The sequence below is a fragment of the Ambystoma mexicanum genome, chromosome 6q (genome assembly GCF_040938575.1).
Source record: "Ambystoma mexicanum isolate Mex_15411 chromosome 6q, UKY_AmexF1_1, whole genome shotgun sequence".
In the NCBI taxonomy this organism is placed as follows: domain Eukaryota; kingdom Metazoa; phylum Chordata; class Amphibia; order Caudata; family Ambystomatidae; genus Ambystoma; species Ambystoma mexicanum.
In genome coordinates this window covers 1466640408-1466660606 of record NC_090937.1, presented here as the reverse complement: position 1 = coordinate 1466660606, position 20199 = coordinate 1466640408, and the positions used below count along the sequence as shown (strand labels likewise).

Below are 20199 nucleotides of genomic sequence, written 5' to 3'. Positions count from 1 at the left end.
ACATGCAATTGTTTCTCCTCTGTTGAGGAAGACTCACCTTGACCCTGAAAACTATCGACCCATCTCGTTTCTCCCGGTTCTCATGAAGTTGATGGAGGCCTTTGTTACCCCACATTTTCCAAATTCCTTGAATCCAATTGTCATCTTTACCCATTTCAGTATGGTTTCCAGCCCTATATGGGTACAGAGTCTGTGATCTCTATTGGTTGGAGATTTGATTCTCCTTGACCTTTCTGCGGTTCATACCCAGACACAACCTACGGGAACAGAATTCTTGCCACCCAACCTTCTGCCTAGAACACATTGCAGGCATTCGGGGAACCAAAACAACTGAAAGTGATCACATGAAGGTACCGCAAAAACTCAGAGATTGCCTACCCTGTCTCCCAGAAAATCTAAAACTTTAACACAGGATATTTTCATGCATTCACAATGCTCTGACCATAAAGCAATAAACACTAAAACCAATGATTTGAAAGCCCTATGTAAACCTAAAGGACACCCCCACCTCGACTTCTCTCCACCTTACTCAACATACACATGTACAAACAAGCCACTTGCTCACGGCTTTCCAAAATAAAACAAAATAAAAACCTCTCCCCATACTCAAAACGTCGTGGAATGTACACCTCTTTACTATAACTGATATACTCTGTCCCTCACGAATGCCACCCCTCTCAACACAAAGCTTTCGATATCTCCTACACGTCACATCTGGAAAGCTTACACACATGCAGAGCTCAGAGCACTTCTCATGTGCAACCTCAACACAAAAGCACTACAATCTTGCCTTTCCATCTCCTCCCAACTAAACAAATCCACCCACTCTTTTCCAGATCCACCAGAGCACCTGGAGACCAAGGAAATGGCATCTGTGCGCTATATATAAACCCTAATAACTTAACACCGAAGAAAAATATCTTTGCAGCCTTCGGCAATGAACAGTTATCATTAAACCAGCAGGCAAAGGTGGCAGTAGCTGCCATGATTATGGTTGGCTGTGTGGAAGAAGAAGAAAGAATGAGTGTACTAATGGATACTAAGTCGTACAAACCAGTGGACACAATGAACCTCATATCGATGAAGTACAGCAGCCATACTTGCCCATTAAAAGACCAAGACATGAAATATGTGTAAGGGATGAATGGTACAACAAGTATGACACTGACACAAAAGTTAAAAGTTTCAAAACCTTTATTAGATTCTTGGGGGTTTTAAAAACTCTTACCTTGCCCTATATGATGGGAGTAGTCTCTAGCATTAAACAATAAAGAAAACACAGTCCTAGTCAGTCTGTGTCAAATCAAAATGGCCTATACTAACAAAACCTAATGACTGCCCCATCTCTTATACAAAAATTGTGTAAAAGGGAATGTGTATGCAAAGGAAAGAAAGTGTTACAACATAAAGGATCAAACAGGATGACACACTGTGGCTCAGGTTATCATAAAAAGGCAGTTCAAAACGTGTGTCGAGGCCCGCTTGGCCTTCCACGTTAAAGTCACTTATTCCAGCTTTCCAAACATTCTTTCACAGTTCAACAAAAGTTCACATAGGTCTCCCTCTGTCGGGCTCGGACCTCTTAAGGCATCAATAGTTCACGTAGGCCTCCTTCAGTCAGGCCCGGACCTTTCAACCAAAAAGTACCTGATTCAACGTAGATCTCCCTCAACCGAGCTTGGACCTCGTAATCACAGCACTTGCAAGGGTTCTCTTCCCAAAGCTTCATTCACATTCTTTAGGGGTTCCTTCCCCTAGCTTATTTCATGTTTTCGTCCTCCCTCAGTTGGGCTCGGACCTTTCATGGATGTTGAAAACATTTGAATGTGCAAGGCTTTTACCATTGACTTCCGCAGGACCACTTCGACTTTCACTTTAGCTCTTCCTTAATGTTATTTGCCCCAATGTCTCTTGATATTAGTATTTCCATACCACAATCAACCTTTTAACTTCCCCTTTCGTCTAGGTTAATCTTGACCATTGCGCATTTCAAAGTTTGTTCACTTTGCTGCTTTATAACAAGACATCAAACATTTCGTGGAGACTTTCGAGTGAACTACTTCCTTTCGCTTGACCACTCTGCTACTCTTTATCACTGGCTTCACAGGTATCGGTAACTTAAAAGTTAATTACTGGTTTTCTTTCTTTCGCGTCTCATCAGCATGCGCGCTATCTTCAGTTGTGAGATACACTGTTGCAGCTTCAATCTTTCCTTGACACAAACACAAATCGGCCATTCATGTCTTTCACTAACTCACCAGTTGTGGGCATTCCTTTCTTGTCTCTGCTGCTTTGCTTCACGAGTCAAGGTTGATACCACAGGCTTGGCCTTACCTCCCCAACTCTGTCATTCACCCGGGAGGGTCGCTGGCGCCCTTGAAAAACAATGCAGGCTTCTTCTTGTCTGGGATTTGGCTTTCTCTGCTGGGTTCCAGGAGGCAACGACCTCCTGCAGAGAATTTCAGGATTTCTCTACCCTTCGCTCTAGGCCTTCAATCGGTCATCATGCTCCAGTAGGTTCACCTTCACCCCGAAAGACCTGCTCCATCTCGTGTCTCACCTTGCTCAGTGTGTGTCTCTGTTTTGCCTTTCATCCGTGTGGGGGGAGCTAATGGGTATCAGGTGTATGTGATTAAGTTCAAGTGCCTGACCTGATTAATGGGAAATATCCAATGAGATATGTAAGGGTTAGCCTCTTTACTTTCAGGCACCCTCTTCATCAGCCCAGTGTTTGTGTAGAAAGGGGCGCTGGTAGGATGTTGGAGAATCCTAAAAATAGGATGGGGTATGGGCACGAGAAAGGGGGCGGGGGGTATACTGCATCTCACCTTTGGTTAATTACCCCTACTCCCTTAAGACCCCTCACCCAGGTGATCCTCCCACACTGGTCCACCCCCAGGGTCTGGATCCAAAGGTGATGGCCGTGTCCTGGCCACTTGAGGGAGAGATCCCCAGGGACTAGCAATTGAGACAACCTTTTGTTTCTAGCATAGGTTGTATCCTTCCAGAAGTTCATCAACAACCCTGGCTGGGCCATCATTTCTGCGACTAATACACCTACAGAGAGAATATCTTTATTCAGAAACCTCTGTCAATGTATATTGAATACCAATCACTTTGTGCGAGTGTTTGAAAAAATTAACTAAGACTCATGATTTTATGATATGGCTTTCTTGCCAATATTTGTTACATCACTTTGGTTTGTTTTATTGAAAAGAAGGAAGTGCTTTAAACAGAAATACTACGCAATAGGCCACATTGGCAGTATTAGCAATAATATCAGTGGGTGCGTCACTAAAGGAACAGCAAAAGTATAACAACAAATTATATGGAAATCGGTTGATGAAATGGAAGAGGCTTGGAAAATATTTATTTTATTGTTCAAAGCACAGACCCAGCTTTATAGCAGCAGCAGAGTGCTGTATAGGGTGTGGTTAGTCAGTGTTTTGGGCTGGCATCTTTTAACAGTAGTACAGTGCTGTGAGTTGTGGTCTGTGCATCGTTCTGTGCGCCAGTCGGATTAGTCGTTGTTCAGGTGTTGTTGAAAAAGCCAAATTTATTATTGTTTTTTAGATTTTCAATATTGATGGATTGTGGGGGCATTCCGAGCTGATACCAGGTCGCGTTCCAGAGGTGGGGGGATGCGTGACAAGAGAAAGATTGTTTGTGAGTCCTCTTTTTGTGGACGAGTTGTGATTTCAGCCGGTTGGTCAATTTGCTGCCTGCCAAGTGTGTAGCACCAGATATGTTGAGGTTAGACCCCAGGCTGGTGTGTTACTCGTAACTACTTTGTATATGATACATGCAGTATTCAACAGTATCCTGCGATGGAGGGGAAGCCTATATAGTTTGCGTAGGATGGGGATGATTTGGCAAGAATTTCTGCGCACCCAGAATAATACCTGCTGCAGTATAGTGGACTGCTTTTAAGTGAGCTGCTGGGCGCCCTGTCAGGAGGGCATTCTCCCCTTTTAAGAGACACAAGGGCCTGCACTATGGTCCATAAGTCCTGCGGCGGGAAGAAAGGTTTTATTTGCGTGGAGATTTGAAAACAGGCCATTTGGCAGTCTTGAATATGTGTTTTTGGAAGATCAAACTGCTGTCAGTGGTGAAGCCTAAGGATTTTGTTGAATCTGATATTTGTGGATCAAATACTTCGAATCGTATATCCTTGTGCCATTGTTTGATAAGTTGTTGTTTATTTGGGGGACAGACAAGGACCAATTCAGTCTTGGATGGGTTTGGGGCAGTCTTGTGGGCTTTTTACTACTTTTATTGAGTATCGTCTGCATTTTCATAGATGGCAGAGAGCGCCCAGAGGTTCCATGTGAAGGTTAAAAAACGTTTGGTGTGAGGATCGAGCCTTGGTGGACTCCGCAGGAGAGTGGGAGTCAGTCAGCATGAAACATGTTAATTTGGGTAGTCTGGTGTCTGCATGCTACGTCGAAGGTAAACAAATTCAGGCCAGTGCCAGAGAATGCCATCCTCTCAGGGAGGAGGGATAGGAGGATGTGGTGGTCGACGGTGTCGAATGCAGGCAGCCGAAAGGTCAAGGAGGCATGAGTTGCTCTTATCCATGATTTGAAGGGCTTCATCCCCAACCTGGATGGTGCCTGTCTCGATGCTACACTTGGGACCTAACTTCGACTGCGTAGTGATTTGATTTTGGCAAGTAGTTTGGTAGCAACTACTTTTTCCAAGATTTTACCAGTATACAGGAGATTCTCAAAGGGCCAGTAATTGGCCAGGTTATCCTGGCATAGGGTCGATTATTTTTTATTTTTTTTTATTTTAAAGGTTGTATAAGACCAGTCTTGAGGTAATAATGAAGCTTAGGAGTGCGTTGAGCACTGGGCTCATCAATTATTAAATAATAGAGGCTGAGATTAAATAATCGGATGTGGCGACAAGGAATGAAGAGACTGATCAAGTGGTGCCATGATGATTGCTATAGACTTTTATTCAAACGAAAAATAAATATATCTGTCGTTAACTAATGGATTTCCCTACCCTAAACTAAAGCAACTCAGGTGCTCGTCAGGAAGTCTATGCAAGTTCAAATCAAAAGGCACCAACCCAGACAAAATGGCTCCTACACTATCCCTGTCACTACAACAAACAATAATAAATATCTGGTTCTGCTTCATGATCCAGGAGAATGACTCCCTTCTCCTGGATGTCAGGTTTTCTCAAAATAAAAGTTCTATAAAGTTTGGCTTCTTATGACCAACACACAAAACAAAAAAAGTTCTAAGGGCTTCTCCCTTCTCCTAGGTGATTTCCCAGAGTACCGTACTGTTCTCAACAAATCTTTCCGTTCTTTCAATGAGTTCTCAACATATTCTGCTTTCTTTATAATCTTCGGTTGTTCCCCACTGGGATGATAAAGATGCTCCCTGAGGTCTTCTCGACTCTCCAGCACCACAACCTTGTGGAACTGCCCAGGGAATTGTGGACAAAAATGATTCACTACTTTCTCTGTATCTTCATACTTTTCAGTCTCAGATCTTCCCAGCCCCCTCCTGGACATTACTTTCTTCTGGGGAACTCTTCACCGGTTTCACCAGGGATCACAGGTCCAGTTTCTCTGCTTCTGCTGCCACGCTACTTCCACAACCTACTTCTCTAGGCTGGCAAATATGCGTGGCAGTTTCGGCATAATTATCAGAATGCTTGATCCACCCATGACAGCACATGCCACTACCGCAGTCCATCATACTCTATGCATTTGCCCACGTGGCCTTGCATTAGACTTGGATAAGCGGTCTCGGTGCAGTTGCCCGACTGGACGACCCACCCACTTCAGGTCAGGTCACCACCTTCCCCTCTCTCCACTTCAGTTGCGCCGGTTTCCCACCAACTCATAGGACGCTCCTCGGATGTCCCGCTGTTTTTCTCTACAACTACAGAGACCTGCCTTGCTGCAGTCTCCTAGAGCACCAAGTTCAGTCTCACAGCCTCGACGGCGGCCTCTTCGCTGACCGGGTTTTCCTCCTGGATTCAAACCGACTCTCAGCAAACCAGAACCGCACGGACCTCTGCCGGACAGGTCAGAAGACAACAAAGAACACTGTCCTTCTTTGCTGTTCAGCTTAAATAGCGGGGACGGCCTCCATGTAATGTCAGTCTAATTAACAGAAGCTGATTGAGCCTTCGTACTGCTCGATTGTAGCATTCTCAACCTGTTCTTCTTCCCTGTGCCTATGACATCAGGATGGTTTGGCATTTTACAGTAACACATAGTTTTGAACGTGAGCTTATGTATAGAAGGTTCGGGCATTAACATCAGCCTGCGGGCGGGGGTTTAAAGGGGCTGTGTCTCCCAATCGCATCTTTATCCCCAGGAGAGGATTCCCTCTCCATGTGATCCTCTTGCATGTTACCACCCCTAGGAGACTATTGTTTAGCAGCCTCACCTCCCTAGCCTCATAGAAAAGGGCCCACCCGTGGGCAGAAGTGACGCTATATGAAGGATCGTCACACAGAGTAGGAAGTAGGCTTGCGGGAAGCGATTCTTTTTAGGAAGTCTGGGGGAGAGCGAGGAGAAAATTAATTCCAGTGGGGGCAGTTTACATGCTGGAGTGCAGAGGGAGTAGGGTCTAAAAGCTGTGGGTGGTTGATTCGATGATCTCTTGGATTTTGTCTATCTTTTCAATAAAAACATTGTTGGCACCTCTGAGTCAAGTGAGGGTTTGGTACAATGCTTTAATAAATCAAAGGAGGATTTATCATGTTATTGGCTGCCATGATGGTGGCAAAGTAGTAAGGAGCTTTACCTTCAGAGAGATTTGAGGTTGTTGAGATCTCCAGGGTTATGGATTTTGTGCCATCATTTCAATAGGGCTCCAATTGAGCGTCTGTTGGAGGTGTACCAAGGGTACAGATGGTTTGGTCTTAGCGTGGCTTGGGTGGCATGAGTGCCCATTCGTCTCATAGCAGGGTTGTTGAATAATTCTAGGAGGGCCGAGGCATTCCCTGTGGTGGGGAAGTCTGAAAAGTTTGCTTCTCGCTCATTAACCAGGAAGGTTGTAAATGAGCTTTTAGCATGACTCTTGTCGAGTGGGTGATCAACAGTGTGGTGGTGGTGTACTCGACCAGTCGATTGGGATAGGGTCTGCGCAGGTAATGAGAGGGGATGATGTGAAGATTAAATCTAGGATGTTGACTTAGTGTGCATGGATCTGGTCAATGTGAAACGCATGCTTTAAGTGTGGCTGCCCCCTAATTTGAGCCTACTCCATTTCGCCTTCTGCCGTTATATCCTCTAGGGATGTTCCCTCTTCCGTGTTTTGGGAGGTATCATGTTCGCTTGGGCATACCTGGGTGGACCCAGACAATGTGGCCACTAAGTGCCTCCAGGCCGTCAATGTATCTGCCTCTCCCCTCCCCCACCCCACTCTGTTGGCTGCTTCGGTCCATACCGCCGTTTCCGTCTCAGCCCATTTCTTGAGATCATTCCACCAAACCTCTACCTTTGGTCTGTTACATGCTTTCATGACCATGGCAATTCTGCGCTTGCCAAGTATGTAAGCCAGGTCTTTAAGATTACTCACATGCTTTAGCTTGCGTGGTCTAGGGAACCCCCCCCCCACCATACATGCCCACACCAATTCCACATCTAACGTGATCCCCTTCTGTGTCAGGCGGTGGGCTACTTCTTTACAAAATGTATCAATTTCCGTGCATGCCCAGAACATGTTTGTCATCCCAGCATTTACTTCTTCACACTTGGGATATGTTTGTATTTCTGACCTCTTAAATCGGGGCCATCCTCTGGGGGGTCATGTACGCTCTGTGAGTTACGAATAGCTGGATTTGTTGCAGCCTTGCATTCCTGGACACCTTTTTATGGTACCTCTGAGCGCTCTCCCACAGCACATTATTCATGCTTTCTCCCACTTCCTCTTCCCAATCCCGTTTTAGCTGCGTCACTTCCTTCCCCACCCTGGTCATCAACAGTTCGTAGATTTGGGAAACCTCATGCCATCCCTCTGCAATGTCATAGATTGTTTCTATGGCTTTATCGAGTTGGTCTTCCAGCACTGTTTCAGACCATGTTTCTTTCAACAGTCGCACCAGTCTGGTGTATTTAATATATTGCCCTAGATGTAGACCCGTTTCCTCTACCAATGCGTTCAATTCCAATATCTTCCCATCTTGCCATATGTCTTCCATTGTTGCAATACCCACCGGTTCCCAGTGCTTGCATATCGTCTTCCTCACTTGCACATCCCCTTTGGTTAGTGCTACTAGCAGTACTTGCGAGGAGCCCAGAGTCGGGTTCTCCATGGCCTGGCAAGCCTTTCTCCACATTTGCCATCCCAATTCCAGCATTCTCGTAGACCCCTTTAGCTCTGATTTAGGCAGCCATATCCATTCTTTCAAGAAAAACGGAGTGCATTCTCACCTCAACAGTCTGGACTCCAATGTTGAGTCTTCCGTTAGCCACCTGGCCACATATTGTAGCTTGCTGGCCCAGTGATAGATCTCAAAATTGGGAAGTTTTATGCCTCCTTTGTCATACTTATTCTGTAGTTTCCACTGGGCTATTCTGTTCCTGGTGTTGTGCCAGATGAAGCCTCTACATATGCTCTGGAGTTTAACAAAGAATCGCTTAGGTATCATGTATGGTATATTTCCAAAAAAGTGCATCAGCCTCGGTAATGGAACCATTTTCAACAAAGCTGCTCTCCCTACCATGGCCAAAGGGAGCTTAGCCCCGAATCTCATGCTATTCTCAATGTTTGCTACTGCCTTCTCTGTGTTATGTTTGTGTTCGTCCTCCACCTCGTGATAGATATCTATCCCCAGGTATCTAAAGGTTTCGGTCTCCCAGGGGGTTTGTAGGATGGGTAGGTGCTCCCACGGAATCCCTTTATATCTCCACAGGGCGAGAATACTCTACTTTTTAGGGTTGACTGCAATGTCAGAGCGCGACGCAAATCTCCCCATTACCTCTAGGATGTATTGCAGGTTTTCCTCCGGGTATCTCAAGTATAGCAACATATCATCTGCATACAATGATGTTAGGTGTTGCCCTCCTTTCGTGACAATCCCCACCTCGCCGTACTGTTGTCTTAGGTATATCGCTAGGGGTTCCAGTGCAAGAATACATAGCATCGGGGACCAAGGGCACCCCTGTCTGGTACCTCTGCTAAGTTGCCATCTTTCTGAAATAACCGCTCCCGTCTTCACCCTGGTTAGTGGTGAGCTATATAATAGTTTCACCCACTTCAGATACTCGGGCCCTGTTCCATATTCCTGTAAGGCTGCTATCAGCCTTGGCCATTTAACAGAATCGAACCGCATCCAATGAAACAATTGCGACTTCCTGCGCAGCTCCTTCTGTTTGCTCTATGACCCGGTGGAGCCTTCTAAGGTTGTCGGATATGCATCTGTGCGTAACGTATCCGGTCTGATCAGGATGTATAAGTTTGCTTATGACCTGTCTCAATCTCCCCACCAACACAGCTGTGAGTATCTTGCTGTCCTGGTTCAGCATGGATAGCGGTCTATACGATCCGCGGTCCATGCTTTGCTTATTAGGTTTAAGAATCGGAAATGATTATCGCCTCCCTTAGGGATTCTGGTAATATCCCTATTTCAAAAGCTTTGTTTAGCATAGCCAGTAGCGAGGGAAGCACTTCCGTTTTATATGTTTTATAGAACTCGCTAGGGAGTCCGTCCGCCCCCGGGGCCTTACAAGTGGGTAATTCCTCAATCACTGCTTCTAGTTCCTCCAATTTGATTGGGGCATCTAAGTTCTCTCTCTCCTCAGCACTCAATTTGGGTAGGCCAATGTCCCCTAGTGTTTCCTCTAACTCGCCCCATTCACCCCCATCTGTATTTCCATACAATTGTTTGTAGAACTCGAGGAACCCTTCGTTCACTCCCTCTTGGGTATCAAGTATCTGTCCTCTCTACCCCATATTGCTCTAATTGTTGGTCTTGGTGACTCGGATTGTACAACCATGCTGACAACCTCCCCGGCTTGTTCCCCGCCAGCGTGCTGCCTCTCTATGTATTTCTTGTCATTTAAGTTACATAGCCTCTCCCAGTGCTCTTCACATTCTTGCCGTAATTGGTTTATAGTGTCAGCCTCTTCCAGGGAGTCATCCCCTCTGCACATGACTGCCTCTAGTTCCTCCTCTGCCTTATGTAGCTCTTGCAATATTCCTCCTTGTAGCCCTTTGGATTTTGCTATTGCTGATTCCCTCACCACCACTTTAAATGCCTCCCATAGTGTGCTGGACGATTTTACGCTTCCAGTATTGTTTTCGAAATATTCTACAATTTCCCTCCTCAGGTCCCCTCTAAACACTGTGTCTTACAATGCTTCGGCTCTCGGCCGCCACGTTGGAATCTTGGCTCTAGGGGCCTGATACTGCCATGTTAAGATCAGTGGCGAGTGGTCTGAAAGAACCCTTGCTTTATATTCAGTCCGCACTATCTCTCCTATTATCTCCGGGGAGGCGAATATATAATCTAACCGTGTTTACAAATGATGTGGGGCCGCGTAATGTCTATCATATGGGTGGTGTAGCCTCCACATGTCTTATAGCTTAAAGTCTCTCAACAGGGTCTTCAGGGTTTTGGCTGCAGGGGTGGGTTTGTCTAATTTCCCGTCTGACCTGTCAACCCTGGGATCCAGCGTATTGTTAAAGTTGCCTCCCCATATGACCGCACCCCCCAGGTAGGGCTTATTTTACTATATAAGGTCTTAAAGTAGGCCACAGTATCTTGGTTCTGGGCATATGTGTTAATAATACACAATTCTTTGTTTTCTATCAGTCCCGTACCCCTACCATCCTCCCATCCGACTCTCCCACAGATTGATATAACTGAAAGGGGACATGCAGTGCTAACCAGATGATTACCCCTCTGGCATATGCCGAATATGATGCCCTCTGAGAAAGATATTATTTTTGTGTGCTACTTTGGCTAGAGGAGAGTAAATTGGAGATGGAGTCACTCCTGTGAGGTGTAAATTGATGTATTCCTTGTGAGATAAAGGGAACCGTTAGGCTAGCGATTTGAAAAAGCTTGTTCTGAGAGAGGGGATGATGGAGCATGGCCAATCGCTCCTTTGTATGATTGCACCTCCGCCTTGTGCCCTTTCTGGTCAGTCGGCATGTTGAAAAACGTAGCTGGCAGGGTAGGCGGGCATGGAAAATAGCAGGGCAGGATGGGGAAAACCATGTTTCAGTGATGAAGAGGGCATCAAGGTTGGTGATCTCTGGTGTGAACAACTGCTGAGCGAGCACCGATCACGCACATGCTTGTGGTCCATGGATGTTGGCTGTGGCAAGTTGGATATTGATATGTTTGCTAATACTACTACTCTTTAGGCAGGTTTTAGTAGAAGCAACTACTTTGTTGATGAAAAGCATGCACAAACAGGTCCTCGTTTGTGTCCGTCCTTAACTGAGGATGCTGGGGATGAGGAGGCCTAAGGGGGATTGGTGAAATAGGTGGTGGGTGGAGCAGCTAAATGGCAGGGCCTAGTCATGTGACCACCAGCCTTCTCACTGCTATCTGCCTGGAGTCCTTAAATAACTGCCTGGAAGGCCAAACACAGGAGGTGGGTGGAGCAACGGAGTGGTGGGCCTGGTCAGGTGACCAGCAGCATCCTCAATGCTGTCTGCCTGGAGTTCTTACGTAGCTTCCTGGAAGGTGCGAAAACTGGTGGTGGTTGGATCAACTGAGTGGCAGGTCTTGGTGATAGCAGCCTCATCAATGCTGCTGGTCATTGAAAGGAACATATTTCATTACATTATGTACATATATTGTAAGACTGTATTAACAACATTTAACCATTACCGTTGGTGTAGTTGATCATTTGGTGGGGGTGGGGGTGATACCACTGTGGTTATGGGAGTTGCTTTATGTGAGACTTGCATGCAGAAAATCTTCTGTGCATCAGAACCTTGGATGCAGACTGCACTTATGAGAGCAGCCTTAATTGCTATTACACCATCTATTCAACAAAACATTGCAGTCTTTGAGCTTTCGTACTTTATTATCTCTCTCCAACCGGTTTCTTTGCAACCGTGTCATTCATTATTCCTAGTATTAAATTGATCATGGCCATCAAAGTACATCCTATCTTAATGCTATACAAAATGATCCAAACCATAATACAAACACATCAAAGGTACAGAAATGGGGGAAAAGAGGCAAGCAAAGAAACCAGCCCTGTTCAGGATATCTCCAACTCCATAGGCCCAGCCGCATCAGACCCCACTATGCATCATCCTAGGGGTATAAGGTTTGCAACAGTTAGAGGAGTGTTCAATAAAGTTGATGCAGGTGGGCCATCAAGTGCTGGGTAAGGGTGCCGACTGATTACCATCCCCCCCTTAGCCGTCCAGTCCACCCCCCACTTCTTCCCAGGACGACGTTGGTCATTCTCCAATCCATAAAAACAGTTTTCGGTGTCATATGAATTCTTGCCCATGTTTGAAACTCTACCACAACCCGCCATGGCTTCGCTGAAGACAAGTCACAACCTCTGGCTGCCCACAGCCAGTGTAGGCTTTTGTTTAGAAGGGCATCCCTTGGTTCTCACTTGTTCGTCAGTTTGGGTACCCCATGAAGATATAGAGTGGCACATCTAGGCCCGCCTTGATCATGGTACTTGAACATACTCCCTCTGTGCTGTGAACCGAGTACTCTAGTTTCCTCTGTGCCGAGGCATTCTATACCCGTGGGGCTTAGAACATGATCTGCCACCAGAGTGGTATTTGCCTTATGTTGGTAAACCCCCTTGGTCTCCCTGATCTTGACATTACCTTCACAGGGGCATTGACAGAGTTTAATCTCCCAGGTCCCGGACAGAGACGGACTGCATTCATTTCAGGGGTTACTGGACTCGGGTGAACCTGGTCCATAGAGCATTCCGAGGGTGGGTTTTTAAGCCCCTTACAGGCAATTGGGGTGATACAAGATTCCCCCTGCTGCACCCCTCCTCATCTCCCCTCGGACTCTATCAGGATTAAAAGCAGTTTTCTAATTACTGCCAACTCAGTAAGCACTTGGTTGCACTTACACCGCCTAGCTGTGCAATCGTCCTCAGCAGGTTAAACCATGACCATTTCAGTGCCAAAATTGCATATGCATCGTGAGGGCTTAGGAGACCTGAGTGGGGTAAATCGAAGGAAAGAGCTAACCTCTGAGGTTGTGGGCAACAAATACTCACTTCAGGCACTAGGGAGGGGCAAGAGGGGAGTTTGGATGGTGATGCATCATTAATCGCTCTGTCAACTTTGGCCAGGGGAAGAGGATCAGGGGTAGATGAAGAAACGTCAGTGCAAGGAACAACAATGGCAGGTGCAAAGGCAGAACCCAGGATGGAGGTCGCAGAAGTAGAACCTGGAGACATGCAACTACTTACAGGTATAGCCGGAATGGCACTCTCCTTTGCAGGAAATACCAGCTTCAGCGACCCAACATGTAAAGGGGCCGATGGCCGGTACAGGATAGACACAATGGGGGCTAAAATAGAATCAGTGGGGTCTCAATGCTAGGAGGTGTCAGCTGAAGTTGGTGGGGGAAAAACAGACATGGCAACGGATCCTTTGGCTATGTCATTAACCGTGTCACAACATATGGAATTCCCTCCGGCGGTGGGTTTGCTTCCAGTGGTAGTGGCTGGGACTTCTTGGTTCTTGTCTGTGCGACCACTCCCAGGCACGTACCAAAGCGTCCACCCAAATTACAGTACTTTGCTCCATGCTGGCAATCATCTCGAGCTCAGGGAGTGCCTCCAAAAGCGCCTTTACTGTCCCCAGGAATTTGTGGATCTCTTTATCAGCAGGGGGGGCTCCCCTGCAGCCTGCAGTATTAATGGACTTGTTAGGAAGTGGCCCAGTTATCCCAAAAGTCCCGCTGGAGCAGTTCCAATGGTGGCAACTTTAGGAGACCACCCCTTCTCCCCCCACCCCCATTGCTGCTGTCTCCTTAAAACTAACATCTTGCGCTGGGACCTATGCTCTGGATGGGCTTCTTATTTATTTATTTATTTATTGATTTGCATTTTTAAAGCGCTCACACAGCCGCGGGTATCGAGGCGCAGTTACAGGATATTTTTTTTTTGCGCAATTGTGTTTTTTTTTTTCTTCTTAGTTGCAAATTTATAACACGCTTAAATACCCAGAGGTTTCTAAACGCGGACCCAGGGATTGAACCTGTGTTGCTTCATGTCATCTTGCTTCCAAGGCGAACACGTTGCTGCTGAGCTATCCTCCCGGGACTTCTGCATCAGGCAAGCTGAGGGCAAAAGAGAGGTAGAGGAAATGGGGAGATGGGTGAAGGCTCCATGGTTGCACGTGAGGGTATTGTCGTACCAGCATGTTGCCAGTGGCCCACCACCTCTTCCTCCCTCGTCCCACCCAGTATCCAGCTGAATCCTGACTTACTTCCACCTTCACCTCTCTCAAGATCCTCAAGGAGAGATCGTCCCGGGTTTGCCTCCCCCGCTGTGCCGAACACCTGCAGCTCCAAACCCTGCACCCTTGCCCCACCGCGTGCTTCCCCGTTGTGGGGCTACAGCAGCGAGAATATGTCCAGGGGGCGTGGCCTACGGGTTGCAGAGAAAGCAGAGGATGATTTCCGGGCCGCCAAACACTGCGCCCTTGCCCCGCCTCACTGAAGCACATATAATATGTTAAAAACAAGTAGATCTGTCTCCCACTGTATTCTGCCATATTGCCTCAGTGTTAACTCTTAGGTCTTGCCATGATTCGATTAAACTACTTTTCCTTTTTCACCAACAGCCCCAAATGACAATTTGGTTTGCAGTGCTTGCTATGCATATAAAGCAACATCAATAATTTGCCATTTCATAATCTATTGTTTGTCAATGTAACCACAGCAAAGCTAGCTTTCCATAATTAGCACTGTAGTGGAAAAATACCTATATTTAGCTGCCTTTATTTTTTCAGATTCTTTAAGCTCTTGCTGGAAGTCATCAAGAGGAAGAGTGCAAAGGCAGCATCGTTCAGAGTAGTGAACACACGTAAAGCAACACGGAAGGATCTAGACAACGCTGGAGAATCTCAAGGAATACGGGTAGGGAAATGATTGTTGTTCTGCCACAGCTTGCTAAATTCTTGATGTAGATATTGTTAGACATTTCCTTAATGTGGGTGTTCGGAAAAGGGCTGGATTTGTTTGATTTGTTTTTGTTTCATTGCCTATTTCCAGGTCACTGAAAATCTGTTTGAGGCTTGTGAATCTGCTCAGATCAACGTGCTTTGCATAGTCTGCTATGTAGGGGTATAGGTTCAGATGTGTGCACCTTGTTTTAAAGGAATTAAAAAAGGGGCACTGACAGGGGTATTCCTGTCACATTATCTCTACCCTACTTGTGTGAGCACCCATGATTATCCACGCGCCGACATCCTGTGATTGTTTTTTTTTCTCGTTATCTGTTGTCGCATTCGAGTGCCAGATGTGATGAATATGGAGACTTTGTCCTTTATTACCTAGCAGGAGCCACCCCCTTTGAGGCTAGGGAGGCGAGGCTGCTAAGTCAAACCCTCCGTAGGAGGTTGGGAAAGCAGGGCCTCACTGGGAGCGATTCCCCTCAAGGGGACAAGGAGTACCGAAAGAAAGGTTATTATCTATTTATATGGGAACAACTGATGGGAACACAACTACTATCTGCTTTACTACAAAGACTCTGTAACTTCCTATGAATTTAATATCCCCTAATGAAGGATCCGCCCCCTCTCGTTTCGACTATGAGCGTAAAGAGCCGGTGACACTGGAATGGAGGAGGTGTGAGCGCTTGCAGAGGTATGACTCTGACATAGCCATGCCAAACAAGAAGGAAACAAGAGCAAACAAGAGGCGTGACCACTACACAACCGTGGTGGGCCAGGAGCTCACAAACAGTTGCCGAAGCCAGGGAAGGGGAGTGGAGCAATTCCATTGTTTCGCGAAGCAAGCCTTATACCACACTGATCCATGTAAGAGAATGATGATGAGAAAGCGAAGGGGAGCGAGGATGTTCAGCAGAACGGAAAGCAACAACTGCTTGCATCCGAGGAAGTAGAGCTAGAAGACATGGGTAACCGCTCCGAAGAGTCCCATGAAACATGGGGCACACCCTTCAATGATCAAGGTATGCAGGTTGTCCATGCCCTAGAGACTTGGAAGAGAACGCCAATGGGGATTAAGAGATACCTATTCAAACTATAAGCTAACAGGAACTAATATATTTCAATAAAGGAATTCAGACACAGTTAAGTAGTAATCACAGAGGCACCCAGTTTCTGATCTGATAAAGAGCCCAGATACGTGGAGGAGGGAAAGGGATTTATCCCTCCAACTAAAAACTAGAGATTTTGTTTTCTCAGAAACATAAGACTTAGTGTTTGTGGCGTTGTGGGGAACATTTGGGAATCGAGTCATTGATCAGAATTGTACATTGAGGCGTAACTGTTAGCCAACTTGAATGCTGGGATTACCACTAGTAAAAGGCCTCTAGAATACCTGGATAGACTTTCTTTAAAAGAAAAAAAACATGAGTACAGGGTACTCCATCTTTTCTGTTATGTTTTGTTAGGTGGTAGGGCCAATTAGCGGATAGTTTTGGACAGAGGACTATTTTTATTTTTGACTAACCACAAGCACCTTAGTTTAGTTTGTTAGGCAGGGAATCTCCCTATAGCAATAGGGAGATGTTCTTTCTTTAAGTTAAATAAAAATCCTGAAACGTATATCCTCTGGCCCAAGTTCTCCTTCTGATTTACCATACAGAGTAAACAACACTGCGATCCGAGACCGCGTCAGTGATCAACTTGGAAGTGCATGATGTGAGAAAACTGAGGCGTTTCTCCCATGCTATTCCCGGGGATCCCTGACTCAGGTGGCCAGGGGAGGGCCATCGCTCTTGGATCCCAACCCTGGGGGAGGACAAGCAAGGGAGGATCACCTGGGAAGGGGAACCCTGGGAGACTGTGGGAGTAACGCCTGCGGTCGAGAGGCAGTATTTCACCCATTCCATCTCTACCCAACATCCCCTCAGTCGTTATAGGTTATTATCGCTCAAAACCCATTCACCCGCAACAATACCTTTACTCTTTTCTTCCTGATAAGAACTATAACTCCCACAATCCTTACACCCATCGTGCAGAACCAAATGGCAAAATGGGTAGGAGCCTCTCTGATGATATGCAATGGTCTTATCCCATTGAGAAGACTAGGCCGGGTCAGGTTCCCATTCACCAACACGCCCACTCCATTCTTAGAAGTTATGTACAGTCCCATTCCATGTCATTCCCCTCCTCCCCCTTTTCTAACAATACCAAGAAGAAGAAGAGGCAATCGAGAGGGATGAAGAGTGCAAACAAGAAACACACTAATGCACAGAAGACAGACTCTCCCCTTCTAACAGCAGGCTGTCCTGTTAATGAGGACAGGCAGAGTCAGGCAGGCTGAACCATAACCACACACCTGCAGCACATTAACATCCCATAGGTGCTTAAAAGGAGCCTGCAGAGAAGGGAAGGCAGTTGCTCTTGGGAAGCCAGGAGGGAGGCTGCAAGGCAGAGACCGGCAGAAGATCCCTAACTAAATTCCAGGCACTCGGCGGGAGCAAGTTGGGGTTACTGCTCACACAGGAGACCCCGGAAAAGAAGGAAGCAGGAGTTGGTGGCCTCAGGAGAGTGGTGTGCAGAAACGCTGGCCCAGTACTCATTAAGAGCTATAGCGTGGCGAGGGAGCCCAGCCTCCATGGAGCCGGAACCACGCAGCCTGCACTCTGTTGGACAAGCCCAGGGCAGGGCTCACTCCATTGGGTCCAGAGCAACCCAAAAGGGGTCTGAGGGATAGGTGACGAAGATCCTGACCCCAATTCCGCATATCCAAAGGGAACCGCTGCTCCGTCTGACACTTCCTGGTGAGTCCGGAGAAATAAGGCAAGAAATACTCTGGAGCGTGCAGCGTCAGGACAGCGAAGCGGACGACACAGAGCCAAGAGACTGAAACCTGCATTGGGGAGGCCTCCAAACCAGGGATTGATCCTGAAGGGCTGCAAGGATCCCACCAAAGAAGAGAACCTAGACTGGGAGGTTATCCAGGAAGGGGAGTGACCCAGGAGAACCAAAGAGGACCCAGAGAAGAGGTGCATTGTGGAACATGCAGTGCAATAAAGTGTCAAAATGTTCCGATAGTGCTTTTGGCAAAGGTTTCTACAAACCTGTGAACTGTGCGCTGTGAAATGAAAGCATTACATGGACGTAGTGTTTCCGTAGCCAGCAACTTTAGGTGTCTGTGAGAAAAACCTATGTAAACTTCCTTAAACCCGATTCGAAGTGGTGATGCAGAGCTGTGGGCCAACTTGAGCAGTATCGAAAGTCTTTGAGGGAAACCTGAAGTGAATTACACATGTTGGCAGGCCCGCGTCCAACAGAGGGAAGTCGATAGTGATTAATGTATGTGAAGGAGACAGGCTTGAGCAGAGGGAAGCCTGTCGTGAACTCTGTGTATTGAACCTAACAGGCTCAAGTCTGAACGAGGTGAACCGGTTGGGCCTATGTGACATTTGTGAATGCTATGCAAAAAAAGTCCGATCTTGGGCGAAGGGAGCACAAGGGGACAACATTTTGAATACCGTGAACAGAACTGTATTGAGTTAATACTGAAAGAGACAAGAGAAGCCTATTGTGACATTTTGAGCCTAAACCCAAGGGAGTTGACCTGGGAAGTGAATTGTATGAATTGTACCCTTGCTGCTTAGAAGGATACCGAAGTAGAAGACCTGTACCAGTTATCCTCCTTGCAGTTATTCTCAGGCCTGTGGCTTAACCAAAGAGGAAGGGCATTGTTGAGATACTTGCAGCCATCCTGACTTATTTTGATACACTTTTTTTTTCGTTGAACAGTCATATTTCCCCTCACTAGTTATTGTATAAGCTTAGGGCATGCAATAGGATTATTATGTACTTATTTATTTTTACTAGGACTGTTTACTTTTGTTTAACGGTCTAGCTTGCTCCCAGTGTAGTGATAGGGCCTAATAGGATGTCTCCAACCCCTTTAAAGCCAAATCAATAAAGATTTGAAAACTTGCATCACTGTGTTGTTTCTGTACTTTTGATACCATTAGTCCATCACAATGACGGGTTTCCACATCAAGCTTCCAATGAGGCGGACCTGAAGGAGAATGGGGAGGGACTTTTCTTTTGCCCTACTTATCATTAATATGCCTCTTAATCCCTTTCTATTAACATTACAGGCTGCACTCCATTTCAAGCCAGTTTATGGAAAACACTACATGTATGTTTTGTCCAGAGTACAATACAAAGTTCTCTTGGAAGGACGCACATAGGGTGTGTAATAATTACCTTCCAAGGGACCAGGCTAAAGACGAGTGCCTTACGTCGAAGCGCTGTAAACCCAAAGCCCTTCGGGAAGGTAGAGTCAAGCGCTAGTTTGTCTCTGGCATGCAGGCTGACTCGGCGCAGGGCGAAACGTCTGCCTCATCTCAAGGACAAACAATCTAGTGCTGGGGTTGACATCGACCAAGGGCAGCTGTTAAGAGCTGCAGAGGGGTAAAACCTTAGTCTGCTCCCAATTCCAAAGTACCAGATAGAGCCTGTCTACGGGGAATCCCATGGCCACCATAAGACTGCCCCATTTCACAAATCCAAACACAGGCCAAGACTTGAAAGCACCCACTCAAGTGTGTATACATTGCTTGGTATTATTCCAAATGATAATTGTATGTAATTGGATAATTGTATATACAATTACATATAATCATTGCATAAAAGTGGTGCTTGAGCAAAAAAGGTGGCGGGCATATCATTACAGTTAACAGAAAAGTGGTTCTAAAAATATGTTCTCAGATTACACGGTTGCTGAAATCGGCACTAGACACAACATTTACATCATTAGAAACTACCATGGCTAAATGTGGAAGTGCGATCACATTGTAGAAGATTGGCGCCATATTTTGACGAATGATTGTGCAAACAGGCTATATTTAACCAATCATAGACACACCGTCATCCTTCCTTTCCAGCAGCTTTACAGCACAATCTATTCTCCATGTGAAAGAGGATGTTCTACGGAGAGTGGAAAAGTAAGCGTCTCCCTGCTACAGAACTAGATAAATTTATTGTCTGTGGTAGAGAGGCTTTAAATAATGTAACCCACAGGTAAATCTATACATAAGTGCATGAAGAGGTT

At 46.3% G+C, this 20199-nt stretch overlaps 1 protein-coding gene across 1 annotated transcript in view; it reads left to right on the top strand.

The window, feature by feature from the left end:
• The window catches only part of POLR1A (RNA polymerase I subunit A), a 1786762-nt gene that overhangs the window by 1476165 nt on the left and 290398 nt on the right, over nucleotides 1-20199 (top strand). Inside the window, exon 28 of the mRNA XM_069632173.1 lies at nucleotides 14943-15069. Coding sequence (XP_069488274.1) covers nucleotides 14943-15069 — 127 coding nt within the window. The remainder of the gene's footprint in view (nucleotides 1-14942; nucleotides 15070-20199) is intronic.